Source organism: Eublepharis macularius, chromosome 1 (genome assembly GCF_028583425.1).
Source record: "Eublepharis macularius isolate TG4126 chromosome 1, MPM_Emac_v1.0, whole genome shotgun sequence".
NCBI classification, from domain to species: domain Eukaryota; kingdom Metazoa; phylum Chordata; class Lepidosauria; order Squamata; family Eublepharidae; genus Eublepharis; species Eublepharis macularius.
Window position 1 is genome coordinate 91208740 of NC_072790.1, and position 17793 is coordinate 91226532.

The 17793-nt window shown below is 41.2% G+C and overlaps 1 protein-coding gene across 1 annotated transcript in view; it reads right to left on the minus strand.

The window, feature by feature from the left end:
• Positions 1 to 257: 257 nt before the first annotated feature.
• SIM1 (SIM bHLH transcription factor 1) overlaps positions 258 to 17793 on the minus strand; it is a 69109-nt gene continuing 51573 nt past the window's right edge. The window contains exons 10-11 of the mRNA XM_054990519.1: positions 3678 to 4083; positions 258 to 988 (exon numbers count right to left, since the gene is read on the minus strand). Coding sequence (XP_054846494.1) covers positions 258 to 988; positions 3678 to 4083 — 1137 coding nt within the window. The remainder of the gene's footprint in view (positions 989 to 3677; positions 4084 to 17793) is intronic.

The window sequence follows — 17793 nt, forward strand, 5'->3', positions numbered from 1 at the left end:
TTTAATGCTCCACAACGTGGTGCTGCCTCCATGATTTAACTCTGTTTACTGTAACCTTGATACCAGTGCATTTTTAAACAGTAATTTGGGTAAACCAACAACCTTCAAGCACCTTACAAGTATTCTCTCTAGTGCATTGTAGTTTATCAAATGCTGGTAATAACAAGGGTATTAAAACATATGTGTGTGCTGTTATTACTGCAAAAGTATTCTTTCCTAGCACAAACATTTTTTTAAAAGAGGGAGGAAACCACCAATCAGCTTCCATTGGTTATTATAACAGAGGTCCCCTTGTGTCCCTGGGCTGGATCTTGCTGCATCCGTAGGTGAGAAGTCACATCAAAATGAGATCCATTGCAACCCAAAGAATAGTTTCTAATGGTTTCACTGTCATAAAGGTGCTCCAGAGCATATCCTGTCAATGTGTATGCATGCTTATCAAAGTACTGCCTATGGGAACTGTAATAGTTTGGGGAACCTGCCGGGTTATCTGCTGGAGTTTGATGAGGGGACACTTCTGTATGCAGGTAGTCTTTAGCTAGTATCAAACTTGACTTAGATATGCGGTCAGAACTGGGGCTGCTTATCCTAGACAGTGTTGTGGGACTGTGGTCATAGTCATTTTCATGTGGGCTCATCATCTTCCCATCTCGTTGCTGTGTGTGTTCACAGGGGGATGTGTTGGCGATGCTGGGGACCCGGCAGATGTCTCCTCTTAGTTGCTGCTGGTGGTAACTTGCGAAACAAACTGAATGTTTTTTCCCTGCCCCATTAATGGAAACCAGCTGATCAGGAGTTGATTTGCGTAGCTGTGACCTGTTTTCTTCTTCTTTAATCATTTGTTGGGTCGCTCTTATTAGAGTTTCGATTTTGCTGGGCTCATGTGGGCTGCCCTGATACTGCTCGGAGTGATAGCGGTCACCTGATTCACTAGCTGAACCTGGGTCTGGGGAACTAACAACACTATCTTCATCCCAGTGACCTCTTCCTAGAAAATGAATAAACAAAGGAGACAAGCTATTAGCACTAGACTGCACTCTTAGGGCTGGAAAACAGACAGAGTCTTAGACATTTCCATTCAAAAAGATACCTAGAAGCCTACCACCAACAAACTATAATTCAATCATTACCAGTCATTAGAATTCTCTGGTGTAGCCACCACCATATGGAATAGCCTGCCTGATGAGGTTAGGGAGGTTCCCACCTTCCTGGCTTTCCACAAACTATGCAAAACTGAATTATTCAGCAGAGCTTTTTTAGGCAGGTAGGAGAGCTGTATTGTAATAAAGTGGTTCAGAAAGATGCTTTGGTAAAGGGATAGGAACTGTAGACTGTATTACTGTGTACTGTCTGATACTGTAAGTATGCTCCTACTAGGTGATTTCTGCATCATTTAACGTGTCATGTTTAAATTACTTATACTTTGTTTCAGTATTCTTCAGAATTCTGCAGCATTTAACGTGTCATGTTTAAATTACTTATACTTTGTTTCAGTATTCTTCAGAATTCTATCAGATTTAAAAAAGTTAGAGGGTGCTATTGTAAGGAGGGGGTCTCGGATGTGTCACCAGTGAGTTGGGAACCATGGGTTCCACCATTACGTTGCTTTACATATTATCTGTTGCTTTAAATATGCACTCCTATATACTGCTTGTGCTTCACGTTGTCTAATGTCAATCCTAGAATTGATTGTGTTCTGTTTCAGCAATCCTTTAACCCTGTATTGGATCCTTGCTAATGCTATGTCTCTGTAAACTTGTATTCATCTACCCTATGACATTGTTTTATGGAAATGTCCTTGACACTGTATGGAAATGCCTACCCTTGTTCTTGCTACTGATTACACTGATCTCACACTATGTAATCCACCTTGAGTCTTAGTGAGAAAGGTGGACTATAAATGACATAAATAAATAAAAATAAGTAAATAAATTTCTGCATTCTAGCTACAATACAGATGAGATGGAAGAAATGCTTAATTACATCATCTGGTTCACATATAGACTGCCTTGAACCAGTTACAATGGCAGACCTTAAAGGATCCTGACATCTATAAAGCCACTACTTCTGTGCCATCTTGGCTGTTAAAATCAAGTAAGGACCATGTAAGTGAACCAGTAAGGTCTATTGTACATCAATCATTAATGCAGGGCACCTTCCCTTGGCTGCTCAAACCATCCCTAGACAAAAATGATGTGGCCAGTTATCACCCAGTCTCTAATCTGCCCTGTCTGGGCAAAGTGATTGAGAGAGAAGTAGCTGACCAACTCCAGATCTTCTTGGATAACTCTAGCACTCTGGACCCTTTTCTGACTGGATTCAGTAGGTCATGGGACAGAGGTGGCCCTAGTAGCTTTAGTGGATATATCCATATAAATATAGACAAAGTCCATGCCTCCTTATTGCTCCACCTGGATCTGTCTGCAGACTTTGACACAGTAGACCATGCTATCTAGTTGAGGTGTTTTGAGACCAAAGTGGGCATCAAAAGTTTAAATTGTATCTCATGGAATGATCAGCTATCTCCAGAATGGGGTTCTGCAGGGTGCAGTCCTATCTCCCATGTTATTTAACCTCTTTGTAAAGCCTTTAGGAGAACTCATTTGCAGCTATGGAGTTGGATGTCATCAATATGCAGATGACACCCAACTTTATATCTCAATATTCAGGTCCCCACAGGATATAGTAGAAATCTTGAATCACTGCCTGACAGCTATGGTCAAATGGCTGAATATGAGCAAATTGAAATTGAATCCAGACAAAACAGAAGTGATGCTTGTTGGGAATAGACATGGGCATGAACGGGGGGGGGGGGGCGAACACACTGTTCATCGTTCAGTGCCATCCATGAACAACGAACAATGAACATGGATGAACATGAACTGTTCCTGGACATGTTCGTTGTTCATTGTTTGTGGGGGCCAGAAACCCCACCCCCAACCCCCCCCCACTTATCCCCCCTCCCCTAAAACCCACTTACCTGGCCCTTTAAAGATCCCTTTAAACTATCAGCAGGCAGGTGGCAGGGGGGATTCCCCCCTGCCACCTGCCAGCTGATAGTTTAAAGGGCCCTTTCCTGCCACGTGCAAGGGGCAGGGCCCTTTAAACACCCCACAAACTGACCTTCCCAATGTCCAATACCCACCAAATTTGCAGGGGACATAGTCCTCACTGTCCTCTGAAGAACCCCCAAGTTTCAGCGAGATTGCACCCCAGGAAAGGCATGAGCCATGGGTCTCCCCATTGGCTGTCATTTTCTCTTCGCAGAGGCAAAAACGGGACTCTCTGCTGGAAGTACTTTGAAGGGTTAAAGCCAGAAGGAAAGCCAGGAGTTCAGACAGAGTTCTGTAGGACTCAAATCCTACTGACTTTTATCTAAACCACCTTGAGTCTCAGTGGAAAAGGCAAACTATAAATAATGTAAATAAATAAGTAAATAGCAGGATTTGACCAGTGGCACCTTAGAGACCAACAAGATTTTCAGAATGTAAGCTTTCAAGAGTGTCAGAACTCGTGTCTTCAGACTGATTTGTAGATAAGGTAGTCATCAAGGAATTAACATCTCCTGACTTTACTGTAGGATAAGCAAACAAACTAAGAATTTTCTAGACAGGCCTTTGAAACTCTGGTTCAGGGTTGCTAACATGGCTTCCAGGCTTTTTTTTTTCAACACTTACCATGAATCCGGTGAATGGAAGTTATGTGAGGCATACTGTTTTCATAGGCATCTCTGCTCTCAGGAGAAGATTTAGTTAGAGGAAGGGCAGTTCGCGACCCCCACCATGTTTCCCTCCCAGGTTGTGGAGTGCCTAGGAAGTATCGGCCAGCTTCACACCTGCCACTTTCACATGCTTGGGTATGGAAGTGTCTCTCCTCAGCCAACCTGGAATGGTCAAGAGCAAAACCATAGCAGAGAGAGGTACGGTCTGAGTACTGTTTGTAGGCACAGGAGACATCATGATGCTGGGAGTTTGGCCTTTCAGCAGGGTCCATTAATTGTGGAGAAGCTGTGTCAGTTAGTGGACTTCCACCCCACTGGCTTTCATGGTCCGATTCAGATCTTTCTGTATGAAATCCAGAATACTGCAAGGGGGAAAAGAAAACTGAAAAGTCAGGGGGAAGGGTAAGACCTCAAAACAATTTAGTTCACTAAGAGTTGAGAGTTTCATTATAATCCACAGGCCAGTGAAACTAGAACTCAAATGGACTAAGGGCCAAGCTAGACATGATGATGTCTGTGGGTCCAAACCATGAGTGCTGCTGCTATTTTAAAAGGATTTTAAAATGTTGTGAGGATCAGGCCTGCAGTTCAGAAGGGCGAGGCTCTATTGTTCCCTCCAATGCCTTTTCAAGTGCTGAAATGACTCGGGGAGGTGCATCCATTTCAACACTTGTAAAGATGCAGGGGGGGAAACGTCTCAGCCTGCTGCACTTCAAAATGGCGGTGGTGTTCTTGGGTAGGATCCATGGACACTGTCATATTTAGTTTGCCCCTAAGTCAACTTATATTGATGTACTCTCATTTAAATGGTCTGTGGATCAGGCTACCTGTTTGATTTCTGGTAATGCATTGCTGTACAACCCTATGGAATCTGGCCTTATTCTGAGCCATCATGGTAAGATATTCACAATTCCAAGTGTGTGCATATAAAGTGGCATCAAGGCACAGCCATCTTATGGAAACACCCCCCATAACATTTTCAAGGCAAGAGAAAGAGAGAACATGTGAGCAACAATCATAACTAGATTGGAACGGAAGAAGCAACAATCATAAATAGATTGGTATCCAAAGAAGAGAGCCATGACTCATGAAAGCTCATTCCCTACCACAAATTTTGTTAGTCTTATAGGGAGGGCTTTTTTCTGGGAAAAGAGGTGGTGGAACTCAATGGGTTGCCCTCAGAGAAAATGGTCACATGGCTGGTGGCCCTGCCCCTGATCTCCAGACAGAGGGGAGTTTAGATTGCCCTCTGCGCCACTTGGCGGCGTGGAGGTCAATCTAAATTCCCCTCTTTCTGGAGATCAGGGGGCGGGGCCACCAGCCATGTGACCATTTTCAAGAGGTTCTGGAACTCCGTTCCCCCACATTCCCCCTGAAAAAAAGCCCTGCTTATAGGTGCTATTAAATTGAAACTGTTCTGGTCTCTGTTCCTGCTCAGGCATTCAAAAGTATGTACACAGTAGATGCATAGGATGGAGTGGAATTATACCTACCATTTCACATAATGGACATGTGTACACAGCAAAAATCTTCACTGAAACTTACACATCTGTACCTCCATGGAGCTTTCTGCAAATGTTTGGTTGTACATATGAACATCCGATACGATTCTACTCCCCTATGTATGAGTAGTGTATAAGCACTTTTAAATACTGAACAGGAATCTTTGTATAATAGAAACCCTAGAGTGGATTTCTAAACACTATTATCACTATCATTCGTATCCACCATCTTTCTTTCACTCTCTTTCATATTAACCTACTTCACAGGGTTTTTGAGAGGATTTTGTTCTGTGTTCCTTGGAGGAAATGCAGAATTAAAATACCTGTGACTAAATAATGTTATAAATTATTCCAATCAAACAGGAACCTACCATCTGTTCTGAGTCTGTGAGAAAAGTGATGACTAAGGGGAGACATGATAAAGATTAATAAATTATGCACGGGGTTCAGAGAATGGACAGAGAGAACTTTTTATCTCCTGCGCAAAATACTAGAACTCAAGGGTATCCAACGAAACTCATGGGCAATAGATTCAGGATGGACAAAAGGAAATAATTCTTTATACAACCAAGTGATTCAAATGTGGGATGTGCTGCTAGAGGATGTAGTGATGGCCCAGGCACATACAGTTTTAAAAGGAGATTAGACATTCATGCAGGATGTGTCTGTCAGTGGCTACTAGCCATAGTGACTAAAGGTGGACTAACCTCCACATTCAGAAATAATCAGTCTCTTGATACCAGGTGCCAGGAGGCAACATTAAGGGAAGGCATCAGACTCTGTGTCTCCTGGTTGACCGCTGTGTGAGACAGGTTGCTGGTCTAGATGGACCACTGGTCTGATCCAGCAGGCCTTTTCTTACCTTCACTTGCAGGACTGTTATAAAGATTGAAATCTAGTCTTATACAGAAATATTATAGTCCCATTATAAAAATTGATATTGCTTTCCTGCTTTTCAGACATTGGATCCCATAAACATTTGAAATAAAGTTAAACAATTAAAATACAGCATAAATTGCAATAAATCAAATTTTCATTAGTTCTCGGTTCATCAGAAAAAAACAAAATTAAATTATAAATGAAGGGACAAAGCACAGTTAAACACAACCACAATGGCATAAGATTTAACTTAAATCAGATCTTTTATTATTTTTTTCTTTACCCCACCTTTCTTCCTGATGAGGATCCACAGTGGCTCGAAACCATCTAACAAAATGGTTTTAATCAGTTTCCTAAATACCAAGAGGGATCAGAGGCCACTCCACAGGATAAGGAAAGCCCTAATTTTGGCACCACCTAGAAAGTCCCTCTTATGTAGCCACCTGCTGAAGTCAGGAGGAGCAAAGCAGGAAAAAGTCACTTGGGAGATTCCCTTGATTCCCTAGCTGTAAACCATGTAGAGTTTAAAGATTGTCATCAGTCATTTGGACTGGATCCAGAAATATTCGTAAACAATTTATATTTGACATAATAGATATAATATCCTCATATCAGCAGGCCTCTGTTAATAACTTCTGGACTAACTGCAGTTTCTCAAAACTTTATGTAAGCAGCTGCAGAAACAGCACATCACAGTAGCCTAGCCTGGAAGTGACCAGTGCATATTTAACTGTGGCCAGGTCAAGTGGCTCCAGGGGAGTCACAGCTAGTATATCATCTTAACTTGATCAATGGCACTTGTAGCACTCAGCAATGGCGATACTTGGGCATCTAGGAGAAATGCCATGCCCAAGACAACAAGCAAGCTGTATGCTTCAATCTTCAGGGAGAAGACAAGCCTGAGACTGGGCAGGGGGGAATGCCCAGCTGGTGAGTGCATACAATGGTTTAGATTATAGTTTGTTCAGATCATGATTTTTATCTATGTTATGTTATTATTTTATGAAATTATTTTTATATTGCTGTTATCCACCTTGGGTCCTGAGATGCTTGGGAGAGTGGTAGGTACATAAATATCTTAAATAAATAAATAACCAACTAACCAAGCAAGCAAAACAGGTTGTATCCCATCTCAGCTGCACCCCCAACCAATAGCACTTCTGTCATGTCTGAGTTAAGTTACTGCTTGTTGACCCTTGTGCTGTTCCTCATGGCCTTTAGATACTGAGTAACTCCACTGCTTCCTTTGGATCTGGCAAAAAAGAAAACGAGTGCTGGACACTATTTGCATACCAGTAACAAATTAGCCCAGGCCTCTAGAAATTGTATATATTGTTAAACAATATATGGAATGAGATAACCTTGTGTGACCACACATGTCAAAGGTTATGGCAGTCTCCCAGAACCACTTTCTAGATTCTACCCTTGAAAAAAAATGTACTTTCTCTAATTTCTCTCATTTTAAGATAGGCAGTCTAGAAGGATACCATGATTAATGGTATCAAAACTGCTGAGGCAGTATGCCTTCCCTCTACTTTCCTTACAAACGCTCCACTTTTAGGCAAAGCAGGGCATTCTTATGTGAGGTGGGACCTGGTTGATCTATCTAGGGTAAAGAAAGAGGACAGAGGAGAGCATGGATTTCTACTGACAGCAATCAGAAACCATCCATTATTGCAAAAGACACGCACGCCCTGGTACATAGCTACATTTCTGGGTCACCCAGCCCTGCTTTGTATGGCAATCTGTAAACAAGATGCTATAATGTCTGTTGTGCAGAACTAGGAGAAGGAAAGATGCTGCAATGATTAAAGGTAAATCCTCCGTACTAGATACTGCTGGATGTCAGACAGAGCAAGAAGAACAGAAAAGAGCTTAGAGAACTAATCAAAGAAAATAGCTGAAGCTTCAGATGATGGGCGGACACACTTTCACCACCCTGGGTTTCCCACCCAGCCTCCTTCCCCTTTCCCTGACTAATGCAAACATCAACACCCAAACTACTCTACTGCTGCTGAATGGTTAATGTGTCTTTAGGAACATCTTGTTTCCAGATGTAAGTTACTGTTTTCTAATGTAGGAGGCTTGCCTGATTCCAAGATGTGACTTAGAAATTGTGGAATTGTCCAAATTTTTCTCCAACAGCTAAAGTATCTAACTAGCCTACAGATGAGTACAGTCCACTGAGGTCTTCTGCTTCAGTATGGGATGAATAGAATGTATACAAGAATATGGAATGGGTCTAGGTTTTGTGTCATTGAGCAGGTCTTAACATTAGATTTGCCTTTTCTCAGTGGAAAAGTTGAGAAGGTTTTTTTAAATTTAATGATTGTCAAAAAAAAGAGAGAGAAGAAAAATATTGGCTCTTGAAGTAGAAGTATGCTCATCTGATCAAGAAGTAAATTCCCATATATACCACACTGGGTTAGAATTGCATTTTGGCAGATAAGAGTGGGTGGAGATGAGAAAACTATTTCAACCATATTTGGATCTTTTCTGCTCTCTGTTTTAATGCTTGCAATGTGGCTTGTCCCCTTGAATTAAAAGATAACGGTTGAGACAGGACAAAGAGCTTCTTTGGCCTGGAGCTGTGCCTGAAATCAATCACCACCTTCTGTAGCTAAAAGGACTACTGGCAGTAAAGGAGCAGCCAAGGAATCATATGATCTATTTCTGACCATCTCCAGCCATCCAATGCTTCCTTATGGGCTGCTAGATCCTGAATAATATGGACTGGCACTTCCTGAATGGGCTGACATCCAAAAAGTTAATACAGTATGCCAGCAAAATGATAATTGATTGGAAAGGGTCATCACTGAAAAAGGAAAGAATTAGGAAGGCCACAGATCTTTCTTTTGTCTCAGGAATACCTTCAAAAACATTTTCTTAGGAGTAATTTTAAAAAACCAGCTCAGACAGTATTTTCTCCCCACCGGTAGTGCAGATGGATATAACATCCCAATCCTCAAATCTAGCCAATAGAAATGGTTTAGATAAAGCTGCAATTCACTAACTCTGGGGCACTTCTTCAATTCATTTCAACAAGGCTTAAACACATAAAGACAACACGAACCAACCAACCAAAAGAGATCTTTTAGTGCAATCACACCTGAATAGACCTAGATTCACACACTTGTTTAATTCTACTATAAAATAACTTTCTGAAACCACCTCAAAAGACAGACATTCTATAACACAGACTACTAAATTCATCATGCCTGAACCTGGCATGGATGGATTTTTATAAAGTTATGCATAGTCTATTGCTAGGGTTGCCATATGTCCGCTGAGGACAGGAGATCTGCTGCTGCCAGTAGCTATTGCTCATGGCCACTCCAGCAGCAAGTGGGAGACAAAAAAACCACAATCAGTGACAGTGTGACATCACTTCCAGAGAGAAACAGGAAGTCACATCCTGCTTCTCTAGGAATCAATTTTACCATGGCATTTTCAGCAATTCCTAGAGATGACTGGCATCACTTCTAGGGAAAACCAGAAGTGACATCATGACATCACCGATGGCTCCCAAAATCTATTTCATCTGATTATTGAATATGTTGAGCTCATATCAGGACCAGGCATGGTAGCTGACCCAGTATCTAGACCCAGAAGCTGGATTCTTTGTTCTGGATCCCTGAGTTTATGCTTGATAATTTAGCTGGAGGCTGGAGCAGAAGGAATCATTGCTCGGTTGATCAGGTAAGGACAAAAGTTCAGCTTTCTAGAATGTGTATCAGACCAGGTATGTCAGAGGCTTCACACATCACTGGGGCTAACATTGCACATTCTTAATTCCTTTCTGTGTCTGAAGAGGATTCCAATCCCTAAATAAGTACAGTAAAACTCTCCAAGTGAGGTCCCTAACCTGAGACTATGAAATTCACATTTCAAGCCCCCAAGGCACTGGCTGTCATTTCTAAAAAAAGAAGTGGCTGAAGTTCAGTTTGGTCAGGACTTTGACCTGCCTTCAGTCTTAGTTGTGCAGTGTCTGACTGTGTATGGCATATGCTCAGAATTACCTAAGCATCCTGAATCCTGACTCAAAGTGAGCTTTTTTGTTTCTACTAATTTAAACTAAAAATCACATTCATTGTAGATCACTCTGGTAATCTGGTACAAAAAGTCCCTTCGCAGTTATAGAATGTGTCGCACGATTCTGCTGCACATGATCTCTGAACTGCAACCAAAATGGGGCAAAGTCTTTCATGGTCTTTCTTTACCTAAGCTTTATATAAAGACTGTCAAAGCTGGAAAGTTGATACATTTCATTCGTCTAGCTTTTTCCCCCCTGACTGAAAGAGCTCCAAAGCTTAACACTGGCAACTAATCTGGAAGAATGTATCAATTTACAAGCCTAAAAAGCTATATAATACTTAGGTTAAGAAGAGAGGCCAAAGTACAAGCTAACCATGCCTTTGTTAGTTGTTTTACAGTTTACTTGCTCATAGTCTAAAATGGTTAGTTGATGTTTCATCTAAAGGAGCTAGTGGTTAGGAATTTTCTCCTGATTTTGGGGAACCTGTTTTTGAATATGATGTCCATCATGTATTTGAGAAGGAGTTATAATTCCACCTACAGGGGTGGAGCAGACATGGATATCAGTATGCATGAGGGAAAGAGAAATAACAACAGCAACAACATTCAATTTATATACCACTAGGACAACTTAACACCCACTCCAAGCGGTTTACAAAGTATGTTATTATTATCCCCACAATAAAACACCCTGTGAGGTGGGTGGGGCTAAGAGAGCTCTGGAAGAGCTGTGACTGACCCAAAGTCACTCAGCTGGCTTCAAGTGGAGGGGTGGGGAATCAAACCCAGCTCTCCAGATTAGAGTCCCACCACTTTTAACCATTACACCAAGTAAATTGGAGATGACAGAGGCAGGTTGAGATGAGAGGTTCTACTACCTAAAATCAGTGAAACTAGTTGCTCAGTAGGAATGCCTGAATGCCTCTATTCCTAAATAAAGCATACAAACAAGCATACTTTCAGCCTCTAGCACTCTCATCCAAAGGAAACAAACCCTGACATTTTCCACTACTCAGAAAAATGGAGAACACAGAACAATATAATCTTACTAGTTACAAAGATATGTAATACTTGTGAAGAAGAAAGGCCAAGAAAGCTTTTTAAAGACAAACAAGATTTCCAGGGAATATGCTTTCAAGGGTCAAACCAGGTAGGAGTAAAGATCCCTGACCCATGTCTGCATCTGTGGATAGTGGCTTTATAAAACTGCTGAGCAGCACCACATTCCCACTCCATCATTTTAACAATGGCGCACACACCTTTCATATCTCCCCTTCATGTCCTCTTGATCATGTCAACATCTATCCTACTGTTGAGAACAATAGCTGGCTTCATATTTGGTGCCAGATGTTTAAACAATATATGCCACTCTTATCTCTATTTTGATAACCTGCTCAGATCACACTAAGGGAAGCCCTTCCCTCGTAAAGTCTTCTTCACTATCCAAAACTTCGGCTGCGTTGAGCATTAGCATCTTCAGATTCTGTCTGCATTGTACTGAGAACTATTTTATGCATGCTTTTAAATCACTTTTATCTTACTTTTTTACTAATGTAACCCTGAAATGTAAAATATGTTCTTTTTGCATTCACTGTTATAGGCAGAACAGATGGTGAAAAGCTTAGATTAAAGTAATACCGCATGACCAGTAAAGTAACTTCTGTAGCTGGTGAGTCTACACCACTTGACAAGTTACTTTTTGGAATACAGAGGGATGTATTTGAAAAGCCAAACAAAGTTGCCAGTGCTTAATAATGGCCTGCTAATATGAACACCAGTTTATCAAACACTATCATTTTAACCAATGAGAGATTTGTCTAAATTAAGGAAATAGAATTCCAAGTGATTCTAAATGGTCCTTTCTGAGAGAATAACAAGAGGCAAAACAGGATCTCCTTCCTTTATTTACAAGCTCAATTGACCATAAGTCTTAAGCTGAATTACATAGTTACAGCAATCAAAATTTAAGCCATCATAAAATCATTAAAACATCCAATCCCAAGCAGAATAAAACATTCAAGATAAAATATCCTAATAAAATATACATGGCATAAAATAGGTAGTAAAAGGAGGATAAAATCTAATAAGATAAAATAGTCTAATACTAAAATCACTAGACTTGTGCATTAGTTATAACTGAGAGCCCATTTGCAAATCCAGAAAATATATCCACTTCTATTTATATTTAACACGATCTGCTCCTTTGATGTTTTAAAGAGATCACTATTGTCAGAAATTTTGTCACAGAGCGAATTATTCCTGGATCAGAATCTGCCAATAGTAGGGATATCACCGAGGGTTCTACAGGCAGCTGATATCTGAGCAGAACTGGGGTTATCCAAAGAGATCTGGGAGCTGCCCACTACTGACAAGATAGTAAGAGATGGCTCAGTGTCTCTGTTGCACTGGATACACAGGTGATCCAAGTATGGTAATTTTGGCAAATCGTCCCATTTGTTCTGCAGTTAGAAGGGCGTTTAGAAAATAGGATCTCAGTATTCATCACATGGCAATTTAGCAGTATTTCGCTGAAACTCATAACACTGGGTTCTTATAACAGTAAATAAGGTTGCATTTTAACAGCTGCAATTAAGATTGCAACAATTTGATGGGATCTAAACCAATTTTATGAGACTGCTAAGTATGAGTTATAGAAAAAATTCTAAGACGCAAGGGAATTCCAAAGCGCCTTCACTATAGAAAGAATACTTTTCATGATCATTATAGAGAATGATTAAACTTTAAAAAAATATTCCAGTTATGATTGGTTCTGCTAGTATGTATTCTTTGGGGGGGGGGGTTGTACATTATAAATAAAATGTTGGATTGGCCATGGATAAACAAGATTCTAAATTTATTTTAGTCCCCATATAAAGACTAGTGGGTGAGACTCAGAGTGGTTTGGTGGTTAGGCTAAGATATGTAAGACCAACATTTGAATCCCATTCTGGTAATGATGCTGACTGGGTGACCTTGGGCCTGTCATGCACTCTCAGTCTAACCTACCTCACAGAATTGTTGTCGAAGAGAGGAGGTCAATGTAAGCTGCTTTAGGTCACCACTGGGGAGAAAATCCAGATATAAATGAAGCAAATAATAATACTATGGTGATATTCGAAAGAAAAACTATTTGGATTTCAATTCAGGTCTAGTAGCACCTAGATTTCCAGGGTATGAGCTTTTGAGAGTCAAAGCTCCCTTCTTCAGATGCCTGAAGAAGTATATTCGACTGATTTCACATCCACTGAAAATTTACCATATGAAATGTTTGTCTAGATACTCCTGAAGAAGTATATGAAGAAAGGAGCTTTGACTCTTGAAATCTCAGACTCTGGAAATCTAGTTAGTCCTTAAGATGCTACTGGACCTGAATCTTGCTCTTCTCCTACAGACCAACATGGCTACCCACCTGAAACTATTTACTTGGATTTAAGCCAATGGTGCCTAAGTAAGTTAATGGGGACCCCAAACTGCACTTGAAGAGGTATGCGGTCACTAGGTGACCAAAATTCCAGAGGAAAAAAAATAACGAAAATATACCACTCCCCCAAATGACTTTTCAGGGGGAATAAAGGATATTTCCCACAGTCTGGAGCAGGTGTTTCCAGAGCAAATGGCATCAAATTTGCAGGAAACTAATTCCATCCTCTTCCCTAAAGATCTTCCAAGTTGGAAGGAGACAAAAGAGTTGCTCTGTTCTTTGATGCGGTAAGCTTTGTTTTTCCTGGGTGAGAAGGAGTATTTCTCTGTTGCTGTTCAACGTTGCCTTGGAAGAAGCATGGCATTTTCCTTATGTTTTGGGGTGCCTTGTTCAGGGGTCCATAAAATCAGACCCTTTTGTCCAATTTCCTTCAAACCAGGGAAAGTCTTTAGAGGACAGGGGATTCTTGGTTCCCAGTGAATTTAGCTCTATTTACTCTAAAAACACCTGCTTTGGACCCCTGAGAAGATCCCCTATTCCTCCATTGGAAATGATGGACCCATAAATGCCCATTCCAGAGGGAGGAGAAACATGAAAACAAACCCAAACCGGTATAGGGACCACCACCACCTGATTCCAAATCCCATTTTTACTATTTTTTTTTCAAAATGCCCACCCCTAGCAGACACTACAAACAGACTTCAATTTGTTCATGATATGATAAATGAAACTTAAATCCTCAAACTCCGGCACTCCTTCCCCTTCCTTCACTTTAAGTGAAGAATATAGTCTGAAGACTTTCTGGTTTAGGATGTCTCTTATCTAACTACAGTTTGCCATAACATTTGGATTTGGAGAATTTAACTAAATGAGATTTCTTTCTGTTCCACAAATCAGGATACTAAATCAGGATTTAACTTTAGTTTAGAAACCTGATTTATAAGCCAGAAACAAACTGTAAGTAGCCCAATTGTTCAAATCTAGACGTTACAACTACCTGGGGTCACAAAAAGACTTCCTAAATTAGGAATTCTTCCATTTGGGCTCTGCATACAGGATGTGCACACACATAGGAGGTGCAATGAACCTAAATATCAGAACCTGAGGGGGTCATAAAGGCTCCCACAGTACTTTCATTCAGCAAAATTCGCAAAACAGAAATGTTTAGGAGGATGTTTAGGAGGATGTAGTGGGATAGAATGGCCTAGAAGGGTGCTTTCATACAGAATTGAGGAATGAGTTCTGCATTGCCTAAACTTTTATAATCACATTCTTCACTGCTCACAGTATGTCAGTCTGGGCTACTTGCTGTTAACATTATCGTATTCCTAATCCTATTGCAACGTACATTGGATGTCCTATACTGCATGATTATATATTTTTTCTCATTCTGTACTCTGTAATTTGCCCTGACCTGGATAGCCCAGGTGAGCCTGTTCTCGTTAGAACTCAGAAGCTAAGCAGGGTCAGCCTTGGTTAGTACTTGGATGGGAGACCTCCAACGAAGACCAGGGTTGCAGAGGCAGGCAATGGCAAACCACCTCTGATAGTCTCTTGACATGAAAACCCCACCAGGGGTTGCCATAAGTCAGCTATGACTTGAGGGCACTCTCCACCACCACCACCACCACTCTATAATTTACCCTGAGTCTTACAGAGAAAGGTGGGATGTAAATTAAATAAATATCACCAACTGGTTTGTTCATAATGTTTGAGTGTGGGTTAAATCTTTTGGTTAACCAGATGGTGGATTAAGCTGATCATTTCATCGGATTTGTCTGCATCTCCTACCTTCATCCCACTTGCATTAGAAGGAAAATAACTTCTGCATAGTACTTTGTTTCATCTTTAAAGGAAACATTTAAAACTGTGCTCTATGTTACTGCCAAAACTGCTACCTTCATTTTACATTACTTTGTGTAACTCACGTTTCCAGAATGAAATGGTGACTCAAATGAGGTGCAAATGAAAGGGTAGAAGTAAAGCAAACCCATCTGCTATAAGTTATTTACAGTCGCTGTGTTGTAATTTTTCAGCAGAGGTTTCAGTGAGGAAAAATAAGGAACTGGTAACAACAAGTTAAAGGGCTACGAAGAATCGCTCTGCGGTTGGGTATGCTTCTTTGCTAATCGATAAAAACCCAGCATGGATACTTCCTTGATAAAATATTTGTTTTTAGGACAGATGGCAATATAGAAGTTAAAAATTAAAAGAAGCAACATTACAAGTTTTCAAATAATAAACTCCACTTTTACATATTGTTTGCAATTGTACATGATCAACTGATGTAAGACTTTAACAAAGGAAAATTTAACTGACAGTGAAGATGGACTGGAATAGGTTGAGGGCCCAGCATCAAGGGGGGGTAAGGGGTGAGGGCAAGGTGACAGAAGACACAAGACTACTTGTTGGAATTAGAAAGGCTACGACTTTATTGGTTTACAGTTTATGGAACCCTGGCGCTTCATAGAGCACCAATCCAAGCATTGGCTGACCTGCCTTCCAGTCAATGACCCCCTTACCTCCTCAGCCTGCCTGCTGAAGGGGGGGACCATTGGATGACAGTAAGTGGGACTCTACATGGGAGCACCCTTCTGCATGAATCCCCTGCCTCCTGAGAGTGAGCATGCTCTGATAGCCCCCAACTGGGGGAGTACATCACTCCCAAGATCCCTTAAAGGGATCCCCAATTATGACAAACTGGGCTCAGAGGCCATGTTTCCACCAAAAAGAATCTGTGCCCACTGCCACAACCTGCCCTACATAATGTTGTCACAAAGCAAGAAAACAATTAGCAAACCCCAAACCTCACTGCAAGTTACAGAAACTAAAACCAACAGCCAAGGAATGACATCTCAACCAGATGAACAGCAGTACAGACCCCCCAAACCACCATCAATATAGAGAGGGAGGGATGGGTGGGAAGCCAAGTACTGAGTGGGCCCAACTGGCTTCTTAATACAAACTCAACTGATGGACCAGAGGGAAGACTGCATACTTCCAATCTACAAGCTGAAAAGCCTTCGCCAGAGGAAGCCAGGCCAGCCTGCTGCTGATTGGCTGGCAGGGTATTTTGTACCACTGGCTGCCTGTGCAGACCCAAGGGGGCTGCTGGGAGCTGCTGGGCCCCAATATTAATGGTAGCTACCATGTGTTACATGCTTTCACCCCCACACAGGCCACAAACTAGAGTGCCAAGTAAGTCTTGGGCCGGGGCATACAGCAGGAAGCTTGGCAGGGCATAAATTAGAACTGCACTGCACTGCACTGCACTGCACTGCAGTGCACTGAATTTTCACCTGCAAACATTTTCAAGGTAAACATAATACTTCTTCCTCAAAATCTCTTTTTGCTGAACTTTTTCATGCCCTGTTCAAAACCTGTTCAATCTCAATTTGTTTCTACTTCAGAACCATTTCTCCCTTTCTTCTTCTTCAATGACATCCTCAGTAGTCAATCAATTTTTGCTGTGGAATGAAATCACTGAATGGGGGGGGGGGCAATTCAGAGTGAGAGCAAAAGTTCTTAATCATATAGTGACTCATTTTGAAACAACAGGGCTCACAAAATGAGTTTGATGATGATGTCACCACACAGTCAATCAGAATGTGCTTTGTGATGGCTTCACTGACAGCAAACAAATCCAATTCAAAGGGAGTACAATGTTTCCTGAATCATACTTCTCTGAACTTCCTCAAAATCTCATTGAAAAGAGAGCTACTTTCCAAGAAAACAGATCTCTCTTTTGGCTTTAAGAAAATGATATATCTAATCAGTATTCTGGAAGTTTACTGGCTTTATCACTGTAGTATGCTGTTCTAGCTATTTCTGGTTTTATGGGGGGTGGGGTATTGTTTTCTATCCCTGGAAGTTGCCTTGAACATAATTCTTTAAGACAGGATACAAATTTTCTAATCCAAAAATAATGATTAAGGATTAGGGTTGCCAGCTCCAAGTTGGGAAATTCCTGAAGATCTGGGGTTTGGGGAGGGAAAGGATCTTGGCATGGCATAATCCCATAGAGTCCACCCCCCAAAGTAGCCATTTTCTCCAGGTGATCTTGGTGGCCCGGAGACCAGTGGTAATTCTGGGAGATCTCCAGCCACTACCTGGAGGCTGGCAGCCCTATTGAGGATGCATATTTTCAGTTGAGATATATTTACCAGTGATAAAAGAAGTGTTGTCAAACCTGTCAAAGCAAGTCTGCAGTCTGGAAGTTCTCTTGGACCCAGACC